Source organism: Carettochelys insculpta, chromosome 11, assembly GCF_033958435.1.
Source record: "Carettochelys insculpta isolate YL-2023 chromosome 11, ASM3395843v1, whole genome shotgun sequence".
In the NCBI taxonomy this organism is placed as follows: domain Eukaryota; kingdom Metazoa; phylum Chordata; order Testudines; family Carettochelyidae; genus Carettochelys; species Carettochelys insculpta.
In genome coordinates this window covers 18,901,126-18,919,035 of record NC_134147.1, presented here as the reverse complement: position 1 = coordinate 18,919,035, position 17,910 = coordinate 18,901,126, and the positions used below count along the sequence as shown (strand labels likewise).

The window sequence follows — 17,910 nt, the reverse complement described above, 5'->3', positions numbered from 1 at the left end:
TTTCCTCTTAGGTCATCGTATTTCTCGCCCATCTCCTGCCTGTGTCTGTGGGTCTAGCTTGATGTTGCAGGCAGCGACTTCTGGGGCGATGTAGAACTGCCCTAATTGCCTTTGAAATTCCCAAGCCCTGTAGGCATCTATGTTTCAGGTCCCATTAACGTTGCCCATTTCAAGTCTACTAGCCTCCGCTGCCTGCCTGTCCAGCCATTTCCTCATGCTGCTGGCTGCTTCCAGGTGGTCTTCCCCAGGACAGCCCTTTCTGCTTGCCCCTGGTGAAGGCAGTCTGTTGGGAGCTGAAGGCTCAAGAGAAGGTGAGAGTTCACTCCCCCCCATCATGAAATCTCCGAAGGCTTTCAAGAGGGTGGGTGTGAAACAGCTAAGAACTGTGTCATCAAGATTCTTTTGGGGTGGGTGGATGATTATGCTGGTCAAATTCCCCCACATGGAAAATTCCTGTCCCAGTGTAAGAATAACCTGTTGCTTCAACCTCATTACATGAAAAGCTTTTGGGCCTGGGGCCTTCTCCAGATGCTTGAAAGAAAAGCCAGTCTGCACTGAGCCTGTACCAATAAATCAAGGCCCCGCCTCAGTCCTGCAGTGTCATCATTCAGTTCCCTTTCAGCCTGTCAGGCCACTGCATGACCACTGCCATATTACTCCCTTCTGCAGGGGTGCACAGCTGTGTTGAGCTAATGCTTACCTCCATCCATACAGCAGCAGCCAAGTGCCTTCAACGCCAACAGCTTTTAGTTTCAGGATCCTACGAGGCAGAATGCCCTATCCCCATTTTACAGATGGCACCATTGAGGCACCAGATAGCAGTGCAGATAGTGTATACAGTAATGGACAGGGAGGCAGGACATCTTTCCAGTTTAGGTTTTTTTTACTAGCCTGCTGTGTGAGCTAGGTTAAGTCACTCTCACCCTATTTCTCCAGCTGTAAAATGGGGCTGGTGAGACTGACCTAGGTGCTTTATCCTCTCCGGATGGAGTGCTTGAGATGATGGAGGGATTACAAGCAGCTCCAGCAGCTGAAAGCTGAAGCTAGACAAAATTAGGGTAGATACGAGGCTTGGGGGGGGGGAGGCGGGGGGGGACTTGGCTGCAATTAGCCATTGGCGTCCTATGGGACGGTGGATTTGCCATCAGGGAGTGTTTAACTGGGGCTCTTTAAAGGCTCCACTCCAGAAGCCCGGGGTGAAGCTGTTTGCCCTGGGCTAGAGGAAGGTCAGGCTGATCCGGTCTGAAAAAGCCAGGGCTCGGGCCACGCGGGGGGAGGGGGTGGCTGCCCATCACCGTGGCAGTCGGGCACCTTCCATGTAAAAGTGAATAGCGAAAGCCCGGGGGCCTTCCCTGGGATGTCCGCTGCTCCTTCCCCCTCGCTGCCCGCGGGGGAGGCTCGCAGAGTAACAGCTTCACAGCAGTCCCTGGCGGGCGGGCCTGGCTCCTGCTGTCCCCGCCCGGCCGGGGGTGGAGCGGAGCGGGGTGGGGCCGGTGCGGCCTCCTGCCCGGAGCTGCTGACCAACTCCAGCTCCGATCGCCGCCGCCCGCGCCCAGCTGTAGCCTCATGACGCGGCCGCGGAGCAGCGCGCCGGGCTCGGCACCCTCCGCCGCCCGCCGGGAGCAGAGGTTTGGTGGGGCTGGGCGCGAGCGGCTCCCAGGCCGCGCGTCCCCTCGGGCCCGGGCTCCCATCGCTCCCCGCGGCCCTGGCGTCCTCCCGTGACTGCTGCTGCTCCCTGTCATTCCTCACCCCTCCCACCGCTGGGCTTCCACTGCCCCACGTGACTCTGGCATTCCTCCCCCCCACCCCCAGCCCTGAGCTCCCCCTACCCCGGCATCCCCCCCCCCGCCCCCACTGCTCCCCCGACCCTGGCGCACGCACCCCCAGCCCTGAGCTCCGGTTGTCCCTCCGCCCTAGTCATCTTTCCCCTCCCCTGAGCTCCCACTGATCCTTCCGTTCCCAGCCGGCCCCCTTAGCACATCCCTTCTGAAGCAGGCTGGTCCATGCTGCCACCAGGCTCCCGCTGCTCCTCGGGTCTGCTCCCCCAGGCTCTGGGACTCCCTGCTCACCCCCAGGGCCCGCCTGGTTTCTCAAACCTCTCTTCAGTTGTAGGGATCTGCTCTCCCCCAGGTTTCCCATACCCTGGCCCTCTGCCCTAGAGATCCCAGCCCCCCATGCTCCCACTTTCCTCCCTCCAGGATCTGCTCCTCCTGGGCTCCCAGCATCTCCCCCCCTCCTGCCCTCCCAGGGCTCCTGAGCCGTTTGGGAACTCACTTCCCTGTGGAAAGATCATGTCCCTCTCCTGCAACCGGTGCTCAAGTTGAGAGTTCTCCGTCCTTGCTGGAAACAGGCTGGGGCATCGGCTGCAGCCTGGGAATAAGCACCTCGCTGGGTGGTAATGCCAGAGCTGAGCTGGTGGCTGGGCCAGCACCTGGCTATTAGAACCGCTGTCCTCTCTTCTTTCACACCAGGCACCGGAAAGCATCTGGGGCTCATGGACCCGATAGAGAGACAGATCCGCTCTGCGCCCCCACGCGCTCTGGAGCAAAGCGAGCCTGAAGCACTGCCTGACGTGCGTGTCACACCAGCACCCTTGGGTACGTAGCACTGGGAGATGCAAAGGGAGAGGGGTGCAGGCTGTCACCTCATTCCAGGCTCTCTCACTTGTGCAACCTGTGTGCAATGCAGCTGGATGTGCCGCACTCTCTTGTGTGTCTGGGTGTGGGGAAGGGGTTTGTGGGGGAATTGGTCACTATTCTCCCCAGCAGCTCAAAGAGCTGCACACGGGGGCTAAGTTGGCTCCCATCACTAATTCTGGCAGCATAAATGACCCCCCCCACCCGCTCAAGGAATAACTCTCCTTGCTAACATGCACAGAGCTCTGCAAATCCGCACCGACGCCTACCTTATATCTGCTGCTCTCAGTGCTGATATCTGTGGCTCCTTTTTGTAGATACCAATCTTGTATCTACACAGGGCTCTAAACACATGACTGCTGTCTGGACTCTTGTCTGACCCCTGCCCGCCCCGGGGATAGGGGCTGGATTGAGGGTGTGGCTATTCTCCAAGTTCTAGGAAGCTGAGGGTACATTACAGCAACCTTGAGGCTGCTCTACCTTACACTAGGAAACGTGGGGGATAATAATATGGGAAGTGAAGAGAGGATTTAAAGCCTTGTCTGTGCGCTGCCCCCTTCCTGCCCCACAGCTGAGAATCATCAGACCAGGGGAGATACTCCAATGTATCAGGGGCTCAGTTGGCTCAACCAGATAGAGGAGGGATGGTGCAAATCCCCCCACATGTTAATTTAAGCCCAGCTCCTATTACCTGGGGGTGATTCCCTTGGATAACTGGGGATCTGGCTGAACTGTTCTGACCCTGGTGCTAGGGGCACCAAACACCAGCTTCCTCAAATCTGCCCTGCTCGTTCCCCAGTGGTTCTAGGTTCCAGGCCTTACCTCTTCCCAGGATTCTTCCCCTACAGCTGTGAGATCTAGGCCAGGAAGGAGGCTGCACAGACCACCCAGCCCCACAGGCAAGGTAACCCCATTGTGATGCGCTCACCTATTATGGCTAGGAAGCAGGCTGAGCCCCCACCCAGCTCCCGACACCTGAGGGCTGCAGCCCTGCCTCAGCATCCACTTCTTTGTCCCTGTAGATGCATCGGCAGCGAGCTGTGGCTTGGTGCAGTCTGTCCTTGAGACCTTAAGGCCTAGCGACGACGAGATGAAAAGAAGCCTGAAAACAGAGACCCGCGGCTCCGTGAAAACGTTCCCCGCCATTGTGAGCATTGTGGGAGCAGATGGGGCCCCGAGCAGCTCCCGCCATGCTCTTACTGGGTCTGTGCAGTGCCCGGGGTCCCAGGTCCAGCTTTGTGCCGGTAAAAATAGTCCATACTATAATCATTGAGCCTTGGCTGCCTTTGAGATTAGAATTTTATCCTGCTGCCCACCCCTGTTGCGTCTGGATGCCCACCCTGCAAAAATCAATGACAGCAGGGGGTCTTTCTGCCATTTGCTTGGGTATGTTCCCCTCTCCTCCCTGCACCTTGATTCGGGGTCTGTCCAACAGGCTCAACCCTTGATCTCTGCTGAGGTCCGCGCATTGCCTGGCACACAATGGGGGTCTTGATCTCAGCTGGGGGTCGGTGTCAGGGCCTGACATAACTGGGGTCCTGGTTTCATTCAGGACTGAGATTTGGCAGAGGCTCTGCCCAGGCTCCCAAGTGAGAGTGCTTCTGCCCTGAAGCAGGCAAGAGAGGGGAACAGAGACCTATTCATGGCAAAGCTGGGGTAGGACCCAGGTGTCTTGAGTCTTAGCCAGTTCACTACCCACTAGGACATCCAACCTCCCCCGGGAAGTGACCAGCGGCTCCCCGCATGTGGAACGCAGCCAGGCACAGAACAGGGAAGATGCACAGTAGAAAGGTCTCGAGACAGGTTAGATCAATTGCTCCTATCCACACACATGCACTCCGGGCAGTCCAAGCCAGGGCTGGAATGGCTTTACCACATGTCATGTGGCCCAGCCCACTGGCTGCTGTTTTGCTGCACTTGTACATTTTTCTCTCTTTCTCCTCTGCTTTTGGCATTTCTCCAACCTCAGCACTTTAGGCCATTGTGTCTCTTCCCCGCTGCTGGAGGCCCTGGTTGGGGCGCCTGGCACCAGCAGCTGGAAACCTCCGTCACTGCAGCCTGGAGGCTTTGATCCAGCACGTTGGGAAAGGAGATAAGGCACAGGATTCGCCCCACCCCCAAAGCTGATGTAATAATCTAATACCACAGCACATCCCATCTGGAGCTCTCAAAGTGCTTTCCAAAGGGGGTTAAGATCATCAGCTGTGTCTACAGATGGGGAAACTGAGGCACAGGGCAGGGACTTACCCAACGTTGCCCCCCAGGCCAGCAGCCAAACTGGGAGTAGAATTTAGGTTTCTTGATCCCAGGCTGGTGCTCTGGTCGCTAGATCATGCTGCTCTGAAGAGAGAGGCTCAGGAAGCCCTCCTGGGGGTGTTCCCTGAGTTCTCGCTTCTCCCTAATCCCAGTGCTTCCACCTGCCGCAGTCGCTTTGTGCATTGGCTGGCACATTTGCAGCCTCTGCCTGAATTTTGTCCCCCTTTCAACCACCCGGCCTTGCACCCACCAGGCTGCGAGTTGTCAGACGGTGACCCCCTGTGTGAGTCACGCAGGACGTCTCCGTACACTGTGCACCTGCGCCAGGCTGGACTGTAACGTCCCTCCCCCATTTCCTCCTCTGCAGGCGGAGCTGGAACCGGGGGACTTGATTGAGATTTTCCGCTTCGGTTACCAGCACTGGGTCATCTACGTGGGAGATGGCTATGTTATTCACCTGGCCCCTCCCTGTAAGGCCTGATTTCACTATTGCCCTGCTCCCTTATGTCTCTGCTGGCCCTCTGCTCTGGAAGCATGTCTGTGCCCTAAGCAATGGAGGAGGGATGCTGGAGACAAGACTAAAATCACAGGATGGGGGAGAGATGTATAGTGATTAGAGCAGAGGGGCTGGCAGCTAGTATTCCTGGGCTTTATCCCCAGCTCTGGGAGGAGAGTGGGGGCTAGTGGTTAAAGCAGGGAGGGTCTGAGAGCCAGGATTTCTAGGCTTTATCCGCAGCTATGGATGGGAGTAGGGGCTAGTGGTTAAAGCAGGAGTGAGGGAAGCTGGGAATGAGGACTGCTGGGCTTTATCTCCTGCTCTGGGATAGGAGCAGGATCTAGTGGTTAAAGCAGCAGAGTGCCAGGATTCCTGGGCTTTGTGCCCAGCTCTGGATGGTAGTGGGGTCCAGTGGTTAGAGCAAGAGAGGGCTTTGACATCCCTGGGTTCCACTCCTAGCTGCTCGTCACAGTGACTCTCTCCTCCCTAGGTGAGATGCCTGGAGCCGGCCTTGCCAGCCTCATGTCCACGCTGACCAACAAGGCCCTGGTGAAGAAGGAGCAGCTCCTGGATGTGGTGGGGAGGCACCGCTACCGGCTCAACAACAAACACGACCGGAAGCTCCCCCCGCTGCCGGCGTCGAAGATTGTGCGGGCCGCTGAGCAGCTGGTGGGCCAGGAGATGCCCTACAAAGTCACCAGTGAGAACTGCGAGCACTTCGTCACCGAGCTGCGATACGGCGTGCCCAGGAGCGACCAGGTGTGAGGCTCGGCAGCCTGGCTGGGCTCCTGCTTCTCTCCCTAGTTCGGGGAGGGAGATGGGCCCCCGTGGGGAGAGCAGGAACAGCTGTGAGTCAGGCTGTCTGGATTCTCAGCTCAACTCTGTCACTGATTGCCGGAGCATCTTTGGCCCAGTCACTCATCCCTGTTTCCTCATTTGCAATGACCTAACCTGGCGGGGGGTGGGGAAGCAAGACCCCCGGGTGCTGAGAAGGGGGGCTTTTGGGATCAAGGGGACCAGGGCTGAGATCAGGACCCCGCATGGCGTAGAGCAGAGATTGGTCCCTCCTTGCTCTGCACTGAGACAATTTTGCATCCAGTAGAACTTGGCATAATTGGTCCAGATGTGCTGCCCTGCAATCCCCATTCCTTGTTCTTCCAGAGGGCTTTTCATCTGCAGAGCTCAGTGTGTGTTACCAGGCAGGGCAGCAGCCTCGCCCCCATTTACAGATGGGGAAACTGAGGCACTGAGCAGCAGGAAAATGACTCACCTAGCAGAGCTGGGAATAGAACCCGAGGTCCTGACTCCTAGTCCTGTGCTCTAGGCACTAGGTACCATTGCTTCCAATTGCCATTTGCTGCACTGGTAACAGGCCAGGATCTTCCTGGGGAGATCTAATCCCCTTCCTCTCTTGTCTTACAGGTGCGGGACGTTCTGGTGGGGGTGAGCGTTGCTGGGCTGGGGCTGGCTGCTCTGGGCCTCCTTGGGGTTGCAGTCCAAAGGAGGAGGCGCCAGAACCAATAGTGGACTTGAGTGGACCAGAGGGGCTTGGGGTTTTTGTGATCCAAGCAGAAGAGATTTTGCAGCTGTTGTGGGGGTGCACTGGGAGCTTCATGTGTGTTGCTCTGTCCCCTCTCTGCTATGAACACCCTCCTCACCCCCTCACCAGCACCAGCTCAAAAATAAAAGTAGAAGATTAGTACAAAGTCACCTTGGTCATGGCCTTTGTGTGGAGTGTTGGGAATGGACTTGATCAAAAGTGGGAGCTGATCTCCAGTGGGGTCTTGCTGCCCTGAGGGTGCTGTGTGTGGAGCTGAATGGGGTTGCTGGGATGGTCTGCAGCTGGGATTCTCCCACTGGTCTCTTTGGCAGGGGGCCCATCTTGGCCCACAAGGGTCAGAGTGGGAGCTGTTGGAGACGTTTTGGAAGATCTTGGCCACTTTGTGAACCTACATCACAGGAAGGGAGGGAGCCCCAGGTCCAACGGTCATAGCCGAGTTGGTGGGAGAGGTGGTGAGATGACCCCCCCATCTGGGTGCACCTCTAGGTGTCCTGAAGGGGAAGTGGGGGAGATGTGGCCTTTGGACTGTCTCACTCCAAATAACCGAGGGTCACATTTTCAAACGCACCTATGTGCATTACGAGCCAAAGTCCTGTTGAAAGTCATTGGGATCTAGGTGCTTTTGGAAAGGTCACTGCTTGTCACCTCAAGGCAGCCCTTCTGGTGTCCCCACAGCCACGAGATGTCCCTAGAATTAATGCTATCTGCTAAGGTTGCCAACTGTGTGATGCTAGGAAACCAAAAACTCTTGCCCTGACCCTTCTCAGAAGCCCTGACCTCCAGTCACTCCAGCTCCCTCCCTCGGTCACTTGCTCTCCCCCATCCTTGCTCATTTCCACCAGGCTGGAGCTGGGGGTTGGACTGTGGGAGAGCTGTGGCTGCGGGTGCAGGCTCTGGGGTTAGAGGGTTGCAGGAGGGGACTCTGGGCTGCGGACAAGGGGGTTGGAGTGCCGGAGGGAGTATAGGCTCTAGGCTGGGGCCCAAAAATGAGAGCCTCAGGGTATGGGACAGGTATGAGTTGGTATATGGGGAGATGAGGGCTCTGGGCAGGATGCCAGGCTCCAGGATGGAGTCACGGTGGGGTCCGGGCTGGAGTGCAGAGAGCCAGCTCCAGGCAGGGCTTTCCTCAGGTGGCTGCGGGAAGTGGCTGGCATGTGCTCCAGCTGCTGGAGGCCACTGGGAGCTGCAGAACCAGCGCTCAGGCAGCAGATGCACTGCAGGCAGGGCCAGTGTGCACAGCCTCCTGGGCCGCCCCTGTGCCAAGGAGCTGGAAGGAGATGCTGGCTGCTTCCAAGAGCCGCACAGAGCTCACCACTGCGACCAGCCCAGCTCTTGGCATCCTCATCCGCACCAGGGTCCCCTTTCGACCTGGCCACAAACGGGACACCGGCAACCCTGGATTTCACCCGGATATCTAGATGTCCCCTAAAGCCCCATTGCTTCAGGCACTGCCCAGACCTGGAGGGAGATCAAGGCCCCATTATTTCAATGGCACAGCTGTAGGTGAGTGCCCCCTCTTGGCCACACAGCAGATTGCTGAGCATCCCAAGGTTTTTTAAGTCTTAAGAGTCTAGACCAGGGACGGGCAATAATTTTTGCTGGGACTGGGGTGTACTCCAGGATTTTGGTAAGTGGTCAAGGGCTGTGCTTTTTTATGGAGCGGGGTGTGAGGTCTGGCGATTGGGTGCAGAAGGGAGCTTGGGATAGGGGCTGGGGTGGAGGAGAGAGCAGAAGGCCTGAGAGGGAGCTTGGTTGCAGGAGGGGATTGTGAGCTGGGGCAAGGGATTGAGGTGCCGGGTCTGGGAGGGGGTGTAGAGGTACAGGAGAGAATTCTGACCTGGGGGAGGGATGCAGATGTGGGTGCAGAGTCTGAGAGGGAGCTGTGAGCTGGGTTAGGGGAGAGGAGGCTGCAGAGAGTCTGAGTGGTGATCTGAGGCAAGGGATTGGGGTGCAGGGTCCCAGAGATGGGTACAGGTGGAGGAGAAGATTCTGGCCTGAAGGGGTGCAGGCAGGGGGGAGGGGTGGCTGGCAGGAGGCCCTTACCTAAGCAGCTCCCAGCCAGCAGCACTCTCAGGCCAACTTCCAGGCTTGCTAGGACCCCCAGCCCACTCCACGGGGCTGTCTGTGGTGCAGGGGGAGGGGAGAAGAGCCCCACCCCCAGCAAAAATCCCTCCACTCCTGTTGAGAAACTGTGCTACAATTTTCCTACCCCTCCCTGATTTCCACCCAACAGGAACTGGGAGCTTTTGCTGGGAGCAGGGGCAGCGCGTGAAGCCTCCTGCTGCAGAGGAGTGGGGACGAGGAACAGCTCCTGGAATTAGCTGGCTCCTGGGACTTCCCCATAGCGTGAGCACATCTTCTTCCAGCGCCCCTGCTGTGGGTTACAGTTCTGCTCTCTGCTAAGGCATGCGGGGAGTGTAGCCAAACACACAAGGACATTGTGCATAGACTCTACAGCACTAGGCGCCTTACTTAGCCCCATGAGTCATCTACAGCAAGCAACAAACACACCCCCGCAATACCAGCTCAACCATCCCCCAGGGCACTGCCTGAGTTCAGCCAGGCCAGGTTCCTCCACCTCCTCAGAATCCTGCTGCAGCATCTCTGTGCCTGAGCTGGCAAAACAGGCTGAAGTCCAGACCTAGATCAGGCCCTTTCTAACCCCCTAGGCCTGCTGTCAGGTGACTCCCTTCTCCCTCAGCCTGCATAGGTGATCCCAGGCCCTGGTGACTCAGCTGCCAGGCAACCTCACCCTCATAAACAAGTTCAGCTGCGTCAGAACCAGCCTGTTTAGAGTGGTTCTGTTTCAAAGGTGGGACACGGTAGCTAAGGGCACTCACTAGCCAGCCCTTTGCCACCAGCTGTGGGGGTTGCAGCCCAATGGGAGCTCACAGGCTAAGAGATGATACAGAGAATGTCCCCATCAAACAGACATCTGAAGCTGCTCCGACGGGTTCCCCAAACCCTCACAGAGAGCCCTGGCCAGTTTACAATCCAGGCACACTATGGGCCCTTAGCATGGTCCGCCCCTCTGATCATTACAGCATTATAAACCCTAAAGAAAAGCCTCTCTGCAGCGTACATAACTCTCTAGCCTAGGAGTCTGGATTACATATTTCTGATTTTCCCTAATCACACTTGGATGGCAGGTATGCGGTTTGTGTTGGCTGCCGGTACCTGGGGTAAATAACCAGGGCACAGGCACAACAAGGTGGTTTTCTGGCTGAATACGGCAATGGGAATGCTGCCTTCAGTCCTGGTGTGCCATTTTGAAAAGGAAGTTGCAAAATTGGCGCAGAAGCCAAAAAAGAGCCGGAGAGCTGGAGAAAATACCTGCTAGTGAGAGGCTCGGGCTCAGTCAGTTTACCAGCTCCAAAAGCAGACAAGCAATGACTTGATCATGGTGTATAAATGTTACGTTCTGGGGCACAGTTCAGGCCAGTGAGTGATTGCGTCACTACTTGTAATAGAGCCCTGGGTGCCCCAGAAAGGTCCTGCTCGGAGCAGCTGCTAGCATAGGACACACACACACAGCCTGCACCCCCCGTCCTCCAGTTCTGTATGTTGGGCATCTGAGTTTCAACCCAGCCCTGGTTGATGTTCACGGGTCACCGGGACAAACACTCCAGTCCCAATCTTTCCCAAACTCATCTGCTCTGTAGTAAGAGAGAGAGAGCCGAGCTAGGCTATATACTATCAAAACAAAAGAGCAATCCAGTAGCACTTTAAAGACTAGCAAAATAATTTATTAGGTGATGAGCTTTCGTGGGACAGACCCACTTAACCCATCTGCCCTGAATTGCCCTGTCCTCTCCTGCCACATCCAGAGGCAGAATAAGCTCCATTTGCTCATTTAAAGAGGCAACAATCATTTCACTCCAGCCCAGTGCAGCTGGGTTAGATTAACAGTACCCGGCTTTCTTGTGGGGAGTGCGGGGCCAACCCCTTCTGCTGCTGCTGTAGCACCAGGCTTTCTAACCCCCATTCCCTTCTGTTCTCCGGAGAACTGGAGCAGCTGCTTCAGGGCCCCCAAAAGTGCTGGGCCTGGGGTGGGGGGCTATGAATGGAAGGGCTCTGATGGCTTTAGTGTTTCAAACAGGGAGGGTGATCTCCCCTCGGAACAGCAGAAGGGGTGGACTCTCCAGCTCTTGCCATCAGAGCTGGGGGCCTCCTTGCGGGCTGCTTTAATCAAATGCAGTTTATAAGGTTCTGGGGGAAGGTGGTGACATGCTCCAGGCTGGGCTGTGCGGGAGGACGCCCCTAGGAACCTGCAGAACTCTCTGCTGCATGAGGCACAGTGGGTATCTCAAGGCGCCCATGTATCCTTTGCTCACACACTGGGGTGGGTGGGGGGGCTGGAGAGGGGCTCAGGCCCTTGCCCCTGTGCCCAGCAGAAGCACCATACCGCTCTGATTGCACAATCTCTAAACCAGTTTCTCCAGCCTCAGAGCCAGTGCCCCCAAAGGGGATTGACCCTGCATCCCAGCCCCTGAACCTGCCTGAATCCTATGGCGGCGACAGGTCCGCTCCCCCATTGTGCTCCCCACCTCCCTGAACCACCCAGTCCGGGTTCCTCATGGGTGAAACCTCAGTAGCTTATATGCCAAAGTACAATGGCTCTGGCCTGGCAATCGACCAGGGTGCAAGTGCAGGGATTCCCCCAGACATGTGAGAGTTGCGTTCCACACAACCTTCGCATACCTTGGAATGCATGTAAGTCTGGGGTGGTGGGTTGGGGGTGTGGGAGGGAGGTTAAGGGGTGGGTAGGGCTGCAGGGGGGCGGCGTGGAGCTGAACTGGATTTGCAGTGGTTGGAGCCAGGTCTGTGGGCGTTGGGGGTCAGGGCGCCTGGCAGAGGCTGGACACACACCTCCCTCCCCCCCCGCCCCGCATGGTGGCACTCAGTGGTGAAAGAGCAGGCCGACACCAGCTCTGTTCCCCTTTGACGGGGGAATATCCTCTGCTCCCCCCCCCCCCCCCCACCGGCACCTTGGCGGCTGCCTGGGGCTGGAGCTTCCGGGGCCCCCCTCCAATCTCGCAAATGCCAGACACGCGTACGTTGAATGCACGTATCTCGGAGGATTACTGTACCCAGCTTTCCTCTCTCCTTTAAATCAATGACTTCCTGAGGTCCCTTCCCGCCCTCGGATTCCAGCATTCTAAATCCAACACAAAGGCAAGGCCTGAGGGTTGAAAGACACAGCAGGCTGTACTGGGAAACACAAGCGCGTCTTCCCCACGAAAGCTCATTACCTAACAAATCAAATGGTTAGTCCTTAAGGTGCCCCGGGACGGCTTTAGCTTAAAGGCACGTGAGCTCCTAGGTTTCAACCCCCCTTAAAATAGTTTCTGAAACTGGGACTAAAGTGGCCATTTAAACACGGCATTCCACTGCAGTCATATGATTTCCCCTAGTCTAAAATTGGTGTCTGTGCTCGCTGGAAGCAGGGTGGGGCCTGTCCGGCTGTAAGCTAATGGGTGGGAAGTTTTCAGCTCGGGATAAAGTGTGTGGGAATTTCAGGTTTCCTCATGGGAAAGTTACAAACTGCCATGGCATTAGTAGGGAGTGACAGCTAACGGGACGTAGGGAGGACCTTGGTTCTAACAAGCAAAGTTACGTCCTTTATTTGCTCTGTGCTGCGGCTGACGCACTGCTGGGTGGACAGCAAGCTTTGACTCGAACGAAAAGCAAAAGTGAAATCACAGAGCGGTGAGGCGCAGGAGCTCACTCAGCTTTCCTTATGCTGTGGAGATGGCCCCGCTGATTGTGAGTAGCCCCTGGCAGAAAGTGGCAGGCGATTGCTTCCTAGGCTCTGGGCATCTTCAGGCACTGCTGCCAACCCTTTCCAGGGCACTGCGCCCCTTGCAGGCGTCTGCTCTCCGCTGTGGCGTGGGGCTCTGGCTTCAGCGCCACTACCCACAGCTAGCTTCCTGGGAGCGGGGCTGGGGCAGCTGTCCGGCTTGCCACCTCCCAATGCCAGCTCTGCACACGGAACGCCTCCCTAAACCCGTGATGCTTATCAGGGTTGCAGCCCCTAGCTTGAGACACAGAGATACAGTGTCTACAGCAGCAAGGATGTGCCCTTTGAGTCGGTACGCAGTTCGCTGGGGCTTGCTATGCAGCCCGTTGGGAAACTAAGCAACTATCGTCTGTACCTCCCAGAAGAGCGCTGGGTACCGCCAGGCACACATGCCCCCCCTGCTTGCACCCCACCGCCGCTGGGACGTCTGCACCCACCGCTGCTGGGAGAAAGGAGACTGATTCGTATTAGCTCTGCTTGAGCAGCTGCGCTCAAACTTGCCGCCCCAGCAAAGAGCCAGGCTTGGAGGCAGGTGGCTAGTCCAAGACGCTGCTGCTTTGCTATTTATAGCAGGCTCCCTGGAGCAGAGCTAGTGTGTATCCGTTACCCCAGGCAGAGCAGGGCAGACACCTGCTTAACGTGAACCTGGCTCAACGCCTGGGACGGCTGCTCTGGGTGCAGTTTCCTATAGGAGCTTGAGGGAGCTGGTTGCTGGGGCCTCTCGCCGGTGGGGAGCTGTGGTAAACAGCGTGTGGGCCCCCCCACCGGGGAGAGATTCAGCTGCTGCCCAGCTGATTAGCAGAGCACCCACAGCTGTTCACCGCACAGCAGAGTACGTTTCTACTGGTGGTGTACCGCTGCACATGGCTTGGTGCACATAACAAAATTTATTCTGCCCATGGCTGGAAAATATGAGCAGGAACACTGGTGGGGAGAGCAGCCCATGTCCCTGGCTAGAGGGAAGGTGGATGGTGTCAGATGGACAGCTCACCCCAGCTCCCGTGTCTTCCTTTGCCTGCCCCGGCATCCCTCTTGGGGACAAGGGGTAGGGAGCCAGGGGAGAGTGGTTAATGGGTTCCTAGGTGTGGTTGGTGGGTGAGATTAGCAAGGAGAAGGAGGGAATCAGGGAGGGTGGGTATTACAGGGATGGGTGGCACCACCAGCAGGAGGGGGCAGTGTTAGCAGGGGGCTGGAGGACTAGCAGTGGGAGCGAGGTGTTACCGGGAGCGAGGGGGGACAGTGGGGGGCAAATGGGAGCAGGGAAAGCAGGTGGGGAGACCCCTGGGGCAGTTAGCAGACGGCAGGGAATAAGGGAGGAAGTGGAAGAGATTATCTGGGGGCAGTGAGGGGGTTTTGTGGGGAATCTGGAGTGTTAAAGGGAACTGAACTGGGGTGCTGAGGGTATTTGCTGCAGCCAGGATGGAGGCAGCAGAGTGGAGGATGAGCAGAGGATCTGGTGGGAGGATGAGCAGAGGGCGACAGCGAGGGGGTTTTGTGGACGATCTGGGAGGGGATGGGGTTAGGCAATTCTGAGAGAGCCCGTCTGGAGGGTGTTTTTGAGGCTTTCTCTGAGCGTTCATTTTCATTTGGTTCTCCTGCAGAAGGACCTGAAACCTGGCGACCTGCTAGAGATTTCTCGCTTTGGATACCAGCACTGGGCCCTCTATGTAGGACATGGTTATGTCATCCACCTGGCCCCCCCCAGTAAGGAATGGCCTTCAAAGAGGGGGGCTCTGAGTCTGTGGAGTAGGGGTGGGGCAGAGGTGTTGAGTATCTCAGCCTGGGGAAAATGCAGGGGGGACCTCCCTCCATCCATGTCCATTGTGATCCAGCAGGAAATCCAGCCTGGATTACCTTGAGTCATTTGGGGTGTCTACATTTACTGGGGCTGCCGGAGTTTCCGAGCCCCGGCAAGTCAGGCAGCGGGTGGAGGGATGTACGCAGCCTGGGATGAGAGGATGGATGAGCTGTCTCAGATTGGATGCCCCACAGCTTGAGCTGCCCTGAAAATCACTGGTTGCTTGTGAAAATATCTGCCTGCCTGTGGCCTACCCAAGTGACACACAGATGGCTCCCCAGCCCAGCTCCGCCTGGGTCAGCCTCTCAGCTGCTGCCTTTATGGGCAAGGCTCTCCAAGCCTGTGGCGTGGGAGAGGGGAACCGGAGCCTAGTCTGGCTGCTGCTTTATCCATGTGTTGGGGACCCAACACCGGCTGCTAGAATTAACCAGTGCTTTCATGGAGCCATGTGCCAACCCAGGGGTGGGGACAGATGGGGTAAGAGCTACTGGAAATCAGAGCAAAGGTAGGTATGGGGATGGATGGATGGAGGGTGATCAACAGGTGTAGACAGACAGGAACACGTAGCATTGGACAGACAGAGGGCCGTGCATGGATGGGATGGAGGGGCGACAGGAGTGTGTACGGACTGGAGGCATAGAGAGGGTGCATGGAGGGGAGACAGACGGGAGTATCTACATGGGTAGATCTCATGGACAATGGCTGCCCCTAGGTGAGTATGCAGGAGCTGGCTCCTCCAGCGTCATGTCCGTGCTGACCGACCGAGCCATGGTGAAGAAGGAGCGCCTCTCGGACGTCGTGGGTTCTGACAATTACCGAGTCAACAACAAGTACGACGGGAGGTGCTCGCCGCTGCCTGTCAACAAGATCATCTGGGAGGCTGAAGCTCTGGTGGGCCAGGAGATGAGGTACAGCATCACCAGCAAGAACTGTGAGCACTTTGTCACCGAGCTGCGCTATGGCCACCCGATGAGCGACCAGGTACGGGCAGGGACCTCTCACTGCTGCCTTCCTGCAGGGTGGGCTGGGTGGAAAGCCACTCATGGCAGAACGGGTGTAATGTTGCTGCTGGAATCCATAGAAAGGGGAGGTGCTGCTTGTGCTGGTGTTAGAGCCCTGGCTTGCTACCTGCTCAGGGACGACTGGTCACCGGGCTAGCGCATCAGCCCAGCCTTTGCAGCAGGCATAGCCACTGCTTTGAGTCCTGGTCTCATGGCACATGCCCAAGGTAGAGCAGCCCTTTCTGGCACCCCAGCTCAGCTGCCCTGGGTCCCCCCACCCCAAATCTGCCCTATAGCATCAGTACTCACACAGTCCCTTGCCCTCCCTCCCAGGAGCTCTGCTCGGGTTTAAACTTATATCTATAATAACCCTGGGGGCACTGTGGGGCAGGTAGACAAAGGAATGTAAGCGCAGGTGTAACCTGCAAGGGGAAGGCTTGAACCTGGGATGTTTGTAGCTTAGTACAGGAAGTCCTACAGGCTGAGCTAGAAGCCAGCTGGCTCTCAGCTAAGGCTGTTGAGGGGACTCATTCTTGCTCTCTGTAAGTGAGACCTGGGATGCTACATGGGCCAGTGCAGGTGTGTGGGTTACACACATAATCACTCTCTCTCCCCAGCTTGGGAAGCACACGTGCTACAAGCCTGCGGATGAGCACCCAGTACCTGAGCTCAATTCCCTCCCTTACAGCCCTGACAAGTTCAGATGGTCTGTCATGCAGGGAGGCCAGGGCCCTCCTGCTCAGCCTCCTGGTTCTGCAGCAACCTGGACCCTTGCCTACAGCCCGTTGCTTTGAGAACCTCATATGCTCCGACACCTCTTTCCTGCCTCTCTTCTCACAGGGGGCTGGTCTGTGCTCTGGCCCTGCTGTGTGCTGCTGGGCACAGGGGCTGCTATACCTCTGACAAAGAATGCCCCTGTGATAAGGAAACTGAGGCAGGGAATGACATGTTGGCGTCAAGTCTGTTCAGATCTGTCAACCTCTTGTGCTGTCTGAACAGTGATGGTTACAGAAATCCTTCTGCAAGTCGGTGACTACCGCCTGTCGCGTGTCCTGAGGGGTTAAACTCTAAACCAGCGTGCCAGGCCTGCAGGTGGAGTTCTGGGCATGAATCACTGTCAGCTATAGAGTACCTAGGGGTCAGCAATGGGGCCCAGGGTACCAGTCAGTGGAAGGGTATTTGACAGCCTGTGCCCAGGAAGTGTGCAGCGAGTCCAGGGACAGGGATTGAAGCCCGTCCAGGCAAAGGGGAACGTAAAACCCACGCCTGGCAGCCTCATAAGTGTCCAGCAGGGCTGTCCTACCACACACAGGGCAGGCGGTTTGGCGACTGATGGCCCAGTTTGAGTTTCTCCCACAGTCCGTTTTCACCCAATTTCCAAACCAGGGTTGCCAGCCCACAGAAGTTTCACTTACGATCCAAATAGGAAAAATTTACAGACAATTATTTTTACAGACTCAATTTTTATACTCCATGAAGAGGATGTAAATGGCCAAAAGTGAAAATCCGTTCTTCTCATAGATTTTGGGATTGTAAACTTTAACAGTAAACCATATTAAATTATGTAAATTGCCAACGTGCTGAGGCTAACTCGGCGGGATAATGTAGATGATAACACAACGTGGATCACGTAATTCCCGCTACGTCATCTCAGCCATTGAGCTAACTAAACAACTAAAACATCCAATTCCTGCTGCTCCACAGTCAAATGGCTGAAGCAGCACAGAAGAAATTTAATTGCTGTATAATAATTACTGGTTTTTGAAGTTTTATTGCACTTTTAAGAAATTTACAAACACCTGTATTTTTTTTACGGACTTTAAGGACGCATCCAATTTCGGCTAATTCTTTATGGACTGTCTGTAAATTTACTGGCGGTTGGCAACCCTGGTCCAAATGTTCTAATCTGCACTGATTCCATGGGCAGCTAGTCTCAGCAAACCCTGGCAGCGTGGAGATCATGCCCAGCCCAGGGCTCCCTGGCAGCTAGCTGACTGGATCCCCTTTCTGTCCTGCAGGTCAGGGACACCACGATGACGGTGGGGGCCGCAGGTCTGGGCATGCTGGCTCTGGGGATCATCGCAGCTTTTGTGACACGGCCCAAGAATCAGAAGCAGTAGCATGGACTCCCTTCTGGGTCCCAGGCCTGGAGCTATGGCTGCAGGGGCCCTTGCAAGGAGTGGGACAGAGTTATCAGCATCTGCCTGACTTTTATGCGTTCTATGTGACTAGCGCTCTCCTCCGAAATAAATTAACCTGTCCTCACGCGTTCCTCTCTGTCTGTCTCTGTCCCGAGAGCCTCCTCCACACAAAATATCTGTTAGTCTATAAGGTGACACAGGACTTCTTGTTGTTTTTAAAG

At 56.5% G+C, this 17,910-nt stretch overlaps 2 protein-coding genes across 2 annotated transcripts; both read left to right on the top strand.

The window, feature by feature from the left end:
* Window positions 1–1,469: 1,469 nt before the first annotated feature.
* Window positions 1,470–7,094, top strand: LOC142018760 (phospholipase A and acyltransferase 3-like). The gene is made up of 6 exons (XM_075004801.1): window positions 1,470–1,628; window positions 2,472–2,597; window positions 3,659–3,783; window positions 5,260–5,362; window positions 5,879–6,147; window positions 6,811–7,094. Exons 2-6 carry the CDS (start codon window positions 2,495–2,497, stop codon window positions 6,910–6,912), a joined length of 702 nt encoding a protein of 233 aa, XP_074860902.1. The 5' UTR covers window positions 1,470–1,628; window positions 2,472–2,494; the 3' UTR covers window positions 6,913–7,094.
* A 5,315-nt stretch (window positions 7,095–12,409) lies between these two features.
* On the top strand, window positions 12,410–17,819 carry LOC142019351 (phospholipase A and acyltransferase 3-like). Its single transcript, XM_075006111.1, has 4 exons — window positions 12,410–12,715; window positions 14,351–14,453; window positions 15,260–15,528; window positions 17,567–17,819. Exons 1-4 carry the CDS (start codon window positions 12,701–12,703, stop codon window positions 17,666–17,668), a joined length of 489 nt encoding a protein of 162 aa, XP_074862212.1. The 5' UTR covers window positions 12,410–12,700; the 3' UTR covers window positions 17,669–17,819.
* The last annotated feature ends 91 nt before the right edge of the window (window positions 17,820–17,910 follow it).

Bases quoted from the DNA above. Each gene is read 5' to 3' on its own strand.
- LOC142018760 (XM_075004801.1), top strand. From the start codon at position 2,495: ATGGACCCGATAGAGAGACAGATCCGCTCTGCGCCCCCACGCGCTCTG. The intron at 3,784-5,259 runs GTGAGCATTGTG...CCTCCTCTGCAG, and splicing joins TGAAAACGTTCCCCGCCATT to GCGGAGCTGGAACCGGGGGA. The intron at 6,148-6,810 runs GTGTGAGGCTCG...CTTGTCTTACAG, and splicing joins GCGTGCCCAGGAGCGACCAG to GTGCGGGACGTTCTGGTGGG.
- LOC142019351 (XM_075006111.1), top strand. The intron at 14,454-15,259 runs GTAAGGAATGGC...GGCTGCCCCTAG, and splicing joins CATCCACCTGGCCCCCCCCA to GTGAGTATGCAGGAGCTGGC. The intron at 15,529-17,566 runs GTACGGGCAGGG...TCTGTCCTGCAG, and splicing joins GCCACCCGATGAGCGACCAG to GTCAGGGACACCACGATGAC.